Source organism: Apaloderma vittatum, unplaced genomic scaffold (assembly GCF_000703405.1).
Source record: "Apaloderma vittatum isolate BGI_N311 unplaced genomic scaffold, ASM70340v1 scaffold815, whole genome shotgun sequence".
Lineage (NCBI taxonomy): Eukaryota > Metazoa > Chordata > Aves > Trogoniformes > Trogonidae > Apaloderma > Apaloderma vittatum.
Genome location: NW_009715220.1, coordinates 1 through 7982, shown reverse-complemented (window position 1 = coordinate 7982; position 7982 = coordinate 1). Strand labels below are relative to the sequence as shown.

The following is a 7982-nucleotide window of genomic DNA, read 5'->3' as shown; positions in this document are numbered from 1 at the left end:
AGGGGGACTGACATCTCAGTAGGACATGATCTACTTCATGGGAATCACCCTGGAAATAACAATTTTTTCTTTTTCATTCTGAATAGATATGAGTGGAAAAAAAACCTTCAGAGATGATAGTTAAAAATCAATCTGCCTAATCAAAGCCATGAACAACCTGGCAGATATTTGAAGTTGGCCCAGCCATGAATGGGAGTTGGTCTTTCTGAGGTCTGTTCCATCCCTGGTTTGAAGCCATTCATCCATCACTCCAGTTCAAGTGTCCTGCACCCTCACCTTCTACACATTGCCCAAGAGCAGAGAGCAACAGTATTGCAGAAGAGGCACACTTTACAGTTTCTTGCAATTAAACGTCTCTTTCCTTTGTGGTTAAGCTCACGATCAGTGAAGATGATTAGGGAAAGGAGCATTATGTTGTATGGGTGAAGTCAAAAGGTTGTGGTAAGGTCTGTCTTGAGTCAAATTTAGATGAGGAGAAAATGTCTTTCACAAAGACTGACTCACAATAAGAGATGACCCTGCCTGTCCCGATCATTGTCTGTAGATAATACCTGCGGTTTTGTCATGAGGTTGACCTCAGCTCTGTGGCTAACTAGAAAAACTAAGAATAGTATTTCTAAATGCCAGTAGTCGATCTGGAGCCTTTCCTCCTTGATGTGCAATGTAAGAAATGGGCATCTGAAGTGAACTGTTTCCTTTCTCTAATATTTCTCTCCCAAAAAGATGGAGTTACATTACTGTCATGTGCATGGACCCTGCCTGCCTTGCTGCTTTGACTCAAAAGAGTGTTTAAGGACTCAAGGTTTACTTGGTTTTGTAGTTGTTAGAATTTCAAAGCTATGTGAGTTAATTATTCTCTCTCTTTGGGTTTGGGCTGAACTGCCTCAGTGCAAGGTTCTTGTGCCATTTGATGAGATACGGCCACATGGGAGCTGGCAGGTAAGACACAGGAGACTCATGTCCTGAAGGAGCACCAGCTGGTGGCTCTAGAGAATTCTTTAGGCTGTTTAAAATGTTACTGAACGAGTTGTGCCCCAAAAAGTAGCTGAGTAGCAACCAAAAGAGGGCTAAGGACAACCTCCATCCTTTATTGTATGTGAGGGAATACTTAGTGACAAAGAATGAGGAAAAGGCTGAGGTACTTAATGCCTTTTTCCCTCAGTCTTCAATAGCAAGACTAGTTGTTCTTTTCTTCAAGTACCCAGTCCCCTGAGTCAGATGACAGGAATGGGGAGCAGAATGAAGCCCCCACAATCCAAGGAGAAATGGTCAATGACCTGCTGCTCCACTTGGATGCACACAAGTCTATGGAGCCGGGTGGGATCCACCCAAGGGTACTGAGGGAGGTGGTGGAAGTGCTCAGCAAACCACTTTCCATCATTTTTCAGCAGTCCTGGTTAATTGTGGAGGTCCCAGTGGGCTGGAGGTTATCAAATGTGATGCTCCTCTACAAGAAGGGCTGGAAAGAAAATCCAGGGAACTACAGGCCTGTCATTCTGACCTCATTGCCAGGAAAGGTTATGGAGCAAATCACCTCAAGGGCCATCATGAGACATATACAGGAGAACCAGGGGTTCAGGCTCAGTCAGCATGGGTTTATGAAAGGGAAGTCCTGTCGATGAATCTGATCTACTTGCATGACAAGATGACTCACCTAGTGGATGAGGCAAAGGGTGTAGACATTGTCTACCTAGACATTAGTCAAGCTTTTGATACTATTTCCCTCATCATCCTCCTGGAGAAACTGGCTGCTCATGGCTTGGATGGGAGTAAGCACTGCTGGATAAAAACTGTCTGGATGACTAGGCTTAAAGAGTGGTGGTGAATGGAGTGAAGCCCAGTTGGCAGATGATCACAAGTGGTGTTCCCCGGGGCTGAGTGTTGGGGCCAATTCTGTTGGGGCCAATTCTGTTCTCAATGATCTGGACAAGAAGATTGAGAGCACCACTAGTAAGACTGCAGATGTAACCAAGATGGGTGAGAGTGTTGATCTACTTGATGAAGGCTCTACAGAGGGATCTGGACAGGTTGGATTAATGGGCTGAGGCCAATTATATGAAGTTCAACAAGGCTAAGTGCTAGCTCCTGCCCTTGGGTCACAACCCCCCCAGCTAGTGCTACAGGCTTGGGAAGGAGCGTCTGGAAAGCTGTTTGGCAGAAAAGGACCTGGGGGTGTTGGTTGAGAGCAGCTGAAGATGAGCCAGCTCTGTGCCCAGATTTCCCAAGAGGTCAGTGACATGCTGGCCTGTATCAGAAAAGTGTGGCCATCAGGACCAGGACAGGGCTACAGATGTGAGGAAGGGTCTGGAAAACAAGTCTTGTGAGGAGTGGCTGAGAAAACTGGGGTTATTTACCCTGGAGAAAAGGAGGCTGAGGGGAGAACTCATTGATCTGTAACTGGAGTAACTACCTGAAAGGAGGTTGTAGTGAGGTGAGGCTCAGTCTCTTCTCTAAAGTAATGGGCTATAGTACAAGAGGAATTGTCCTCAGCACAGGTTGCCCAGGGATGTCGTGGATGCCTCTGCCTTGCAAATGTTCAAGGCCAGGTTGGATGAGACTTTGAGCACCCTGTTCTAGTGGGAGATGTTCCTGCCCATGATAGGGGCTGGAACGAGGTGACCTTTAGGGTTCTTTCCAACCGAAATCAGTCTATAATTCTATGAAGTTGCACAAGGGAAGGTTTAGATTGCATATTAGGAAGAAATTTTTCACTGAAAGGGTTATTAAGGACTGGAAAAGGCTGCCAAGGAAAGTGGAAGAATCATCATCTCTGATGGTATCTGAAAGACTTGTAGATGAGGTGCTTAGGTACGTGGTGTAGTGGTGGACCTGACATAGCCATGTTAACAGTTGGAAGGTCTTTTCCAATCACAGCAATTCTATGATCATCTTCCTAATCAGCACACTGCTGGTGTCAAAGTAGCTGTTGCCATCAGGTCCAGGTATCTTTCTCCTTGAGCATTGTGGATTCCCTGAAGTAAGGACCTTTATGCAAAACAAGAAAAGATAAAGTGTGAAGAAGAAATGAGGCAGGATCAGCAGAGGTTATACCGGTGAGTGGAGGGACTAGTGTATCTGTGGAAGAAAAACCTGGAGAACAAAGCATGAAAAATAGGGCAGTTGTGATCTCAGCTGCAGGGCAGCAGATGGAACTGGAGCTGGAACTGAAGAGAAGGGAAGTTTGAGGTGATGATTCGGGAGCTGGGTCCTTGTATGAACAGTAGACTCTGTCACAGGTCCCTAAGACAACTGGTACAGCATTGTTCTGTAGAAGTCTTTCTCCGCCCTAGTTTAACAGGGTCCCATGTGAGGAGCCCTGGCACGTGGCTGTGTGTGTTAGTTTGTCTTGTGAAATGGAATAATTTTCCAGAAGGCCTCTTTGATTGCTTTGTTGCGCAGGCTGTAGATTAGAGGGTTTAGGGTGGGAGTCACCAGAGCGTACACGATGTTCACTGCTCTGTTTTTCTTCTGTAGTGGAGTGCTCATGGGCTGGATATAGACATAGATGATGGTGGAGTAGAAAAAGCCAACAGTAGCAAGGTGTGAGGAGCAGGTGGAGAAGGCTTTCCACTTCCCTGCAGAGCTCTGGATTTTCAAGATGGTGATGATGATGAGACAATAAGAGAGAATGACCAGAAGGAAGTTTCCCATACCTAAGACAATGTCTGACATGTAAACCATGATCTCGCTGAGATAGGTTGAGCTACAGGACAGGGCACGGACCGGGGGTAACTCACACAAGAAATTTTGGACTAAATTTGGCCCACAGAAGTCCAGCTGTGCCACAAGAAGGGTGTTGATGAGGGAGTCCCCAGCCATTAAAGAGATGCAGGTTCTCTTGCTCATCATGGTTACATAGTGAAGGGGCCAGCAGATGGCCAGGTACCGGTCACAAGACATGACTGTTAACAGGGTGAGCTCTGCTGAGCCTGAGAAGGTGAAGGTGTAGAGCTGTGCTATGCAGCCCTCAAAGGAGATGGTGTTCTTGCCCACGATCAGGTTCGCCAACATCTTGGGCAGAACTGAGGAGATAGCCACCAAGTCAAGGACGGCCAGGTTGGAGATGAAAAAGTACATAGGGGTGTGCAGGGGTGAGTGGACAACGGTAGCTAGAATGACAAATGAGTTGCTGAGGATGGCAGCTGAGTAGAGGCACAAACACATTGCAATAGAGAGACCCTGGTTGTCAAAAACACCCTCCAGGATGAAATCAGAGACCTTGGTGAAATTCTGTGGATGCATTTGCATTTGGATGTCCCCTGCATGGGAATAGAAATAAAGAGATCACTGCATCATGGCCAGAACATATTCAAGACAATGTTAAAAACAGAGAAGGAGAGAGACACAGATGTGGTTCCAAAGTCAAAGATTTCCCTGATCCCTCAAACAAACTAAAATCCCAGAATAGAGAAAATATTCAGTGTAGAAGGAGAGTCACATCAGTACTTTAAAAGAATGGTAGGTATTACAATAATAATGAGATAAATAAGATAACTTTTGAATGTAGTTCTTCAAAAGATAACAGAACATATTTTCCACCCCAAAAATAGTGTCAGAGACATTTTAAAGTAATCACATTGCATAGTGGATCTTCTCTGACTCTTCTCAGATGCTCAGATGCTAAATTCTACCAGGGCTGTTTGGGTACGAAATGAATCTGCATTTGACTTAAAGAAAGACCTTTCAGAAGTGAGAGTGAGGAGATCTTCCCAAATGTGATTGTTCCTAGTAGATTTCAAATAGTTCTGTCTGCTCCATCCAATCTTGAGTATCCAAATCTTGCTTGAAATTCTATTCTAAATGACCAAGAAGAGGGTCAGACCATGAGGTGCAATAAGAAGTTACAGTTTCTGCTTTGTTGTCTAATGGCACAGGATTAGATCTTCACCTCATCTTGTGCTTCCACTTGATCTGAAAACAGACTCGCCTGGTTTCCCCTTCCATTAGTTTCAGTGGAGAGAAACTGACTCTTCTACAGCCTCAGTCATCTCTTGATGAAGTTACAAGGCTAAGAAGGTTCACCTGGGTCACCACACAGAGGCACCAGCCCTTCTTCTCCCATCTGGATTAAAGTTTAGCTCAGAATTAGGTGACTAACTTGGGGTTGAACGAGTCTCCAACAATCATGTTTTTCACACAATCTTAAGCATTACTGGGATGAAGAAGTGTGGAGCAAGTCTCTCTTCATTTTCCATTGGACTAAAGGTGGCGATGGAAACATTTGTGACATTAAGTATTAATTTAAAACTGTTAGTTCTCTTTACCTATAACACTGGAAGGGTCAGACATGTATAGAACATGGATATAATTTATTGTTGCATTATTAGACCCAGTGAAGAATACACAAAAGGGAAAGCAGCAAAGACAATAGAAAAGGAGCCGGCAACAAAGGTTTAATAGTCTCACCTTTCAACAGAAGCACAGACAGGGTTCAGAAGCCTTTCTCACACAGTATCTTAAAATACACCCCATCTATCAAGGTAGTTTCTTCTGGAGATTTCTCCTCCCTCATGAATGTAGCCTAAAATAGGCTCAAAAACCTGCCCCAAGAGGAGGAGCCAAGGGCTGGAAATTTAGCACTGAGGCATGACCTGCAAGAAGTAAAGAGAATGCCCAGTGGAGTGGGACTCAGATGGCTTTGTTAGCTAAATTGGCTGATAGGGGAGAAGTTTCTGCTTGTTTTCCCTCCTTGGCCACACTGGTACCAGTAAAGCTGATTTCTGCTCAAAACTTCTGTTTGTGATTCTTGGGCTTGCAAACTAACAGTGCCCTGGGCTGTGTCCTGAGGAGCATAACCAGCAGGCTGTGGAGGGCAATGTTTGATCCCTTCTACCCAGCGCTGCTTAGACAGACTGTGGAACAGTGCCTCCAGTTGGGGTTCTCCACTGTAAGAAACTTGTTCCAACACAGGGGTGGGTCTGGTGGTGATGACCCAGGGGGTAGAAGAATACACTATTTAGTGAGATTCAGGGAACTGAGTTCCTTGATCCTGGAGAACAGAAGACGTAGCGGAATCTTGTGGCAGTAGCCTGTCCAGTCCCAATGCAGAGGCTCCGGAGAAAACAAACACAGGTCCTTTAGAGAGGTACATGACAGGAGCACCAGAGAAGGATCACAGATTGAAAAAGAGGACGTTCTAAGTAAATTTAATAGGAAAAAAATTGCTCTTAATATGTTGTGTTAAAAGGAGAGACACCAACTCCTGTTGCAAACAAGAGACAACAATTTTTGTTGCAAAAATGCTCAAATCAGTTTGGCAGAAGCTAAACCCCCTTGCGTTCCATATTGTCCTCAGATTTCAGAGGGGCTGGGGGACTGTAGGCTTGGGTTCTGAATGTTGCCCAAGTCTATGTTACTAACTCAACATGTCCAATTGCCTTCGATCTGGCAGTGCCCCTGGAATTATCAACAGGGACTCTCATGGCTAGATCGGAATCAAATACAATTCATTGAAGCAGCAGATACACAAATATTTTTGATTGCCTGTGATAGTGACTGACTGCAAAGCATGTGCAAAGGTTACAGATGTAATAGATTATGAGCAGCTCTATAAAGATTTCCTAAGTATCCTGGGGCAGCACTTGGTGAGACCAAGTGTTCAGACCTTACCCAAAGGTGTCCCTGTGGGGGAGAAGAGAGGCTCAGCTCATCGACTGATCCCAGGAGTCAGAGGTGGTCTTTGGTGGCATCTCTCCTGATGGTGGTGACATCTTCCTGTACGTTACCCCTCTTTTGGGCCATTTTATATTATTTTTTACCTTTCAGGTGTAGCTTTAGTGGCTCTAGTCATGCATATCTTTGCTGTGACTGGTTTAAATTTTCCTCTCTTTGCATTTAAATGTATAGACAAGCTCAGTGAAGGGTGGTCGCATCTCAGAGGGGGTGGCTTTTGGGATCGGGGCATGTTTTGGTATTATAATGAGATTATAATGAGCATAGTTCACCCAAAGGACAGCATCTATCAAAAGATGACAGACTCTTGGCTTAGGACAGTAAATGTGCAGTCAACCGACTCCTTGACATCTCCAGGTTCCTTTGTGTTCACAGAGCTTGACCATGGTATCTCCACTCCCTTCCACCCTCCATGGGATTTTTCCTCAGGGACAGAACAATCAAGATTCCCCGATGCTACTGACCCCCACGTTTGTTTTGGAAACCTTTGTGGGGAAAGCTCCTTATGCGCCAGCTGCACATTGTACTGGAAACTTTCTCAATGCTCCAATATATGAACAATGCTATATAAACATTAAGTATTTTTATATGGTTATCCCATATCAAATGCCATGAGAATGGTTAGTTTTTTGAGGCCTAAGTGCTCTGGCAATGTTTTAGCCAAGGTGGTTGCCTTGCAGTTAGAAACAAAGTTTAGGCAGAGGTGCCTTAATCCCACAGAAAGTACTTATGCGTTGAAAGTGGTCCTTAGAACACCATATTCGGAGGCTTGCATGATGTGACTGGGCTAAGCCTTGAGAAACCTGGTCTGACCTGAGTGTTGAACCTGGACTGAGCATGAGGTGGTAATAAATGGCTGCTAAAGCTCCTTCATGGCTGGGTGATTCTGGAAGCCCACAGTTCCTCCATGTCCTTTTGCAGACAAGTCTTCAAAATAGCAATGTCTCGTGCAGCAGGCTCTCATGAAAACAATCTGCTTCCTGGCTGTAAGGAACTGCTCGGATGTCCAGCTCGATTGATGTGGAATTGGGTGGGGAGGTTGGCTGGGCCCCAGCCTCCACTATCTCTGTGAGCCACTCCAGGGGTGACTCTTCCACCTGGTCTGAGAACAGCAGGCATCCACACTGCTTTCCTTGCAACAGGGAGGCACACACAGCTCCATCTCCCTTGCTCAGAGCATGGAATCTCAGGAGTGACCTCTGCTCCCCAGAGTAGGTGGGAGAGAACGTATCGAGCTCCCCCTGGGGGCAGATGAAGAGTGAGTTGAGAGCTTGTGGGAAGGGGTTAAGAAGCAGGTCAATATGGGAGAC

General features: G+C 45.4%; 1 protein-coding gene across 1 annotated transcript; it reads right to left on the bottom strand.

The window, feature by feature from the left end:
- Positions 1-3336: 3336 nt before the first annotated feature.
- On the bottom strand, positions 3337-4242 carry LOC104273623 (olfactory receptor 13G1-like). The gene has a single exon (XM_009869011.1). It carries the CDS (start codon positions 4240-4242, stop codon positions 3337-3339), a length of 906 nt encoding a protein of 301 aa, XP_009867313.1.
- Between the last annotated feature and the right edge of the window lie 3740 nt (positions 4243-7982).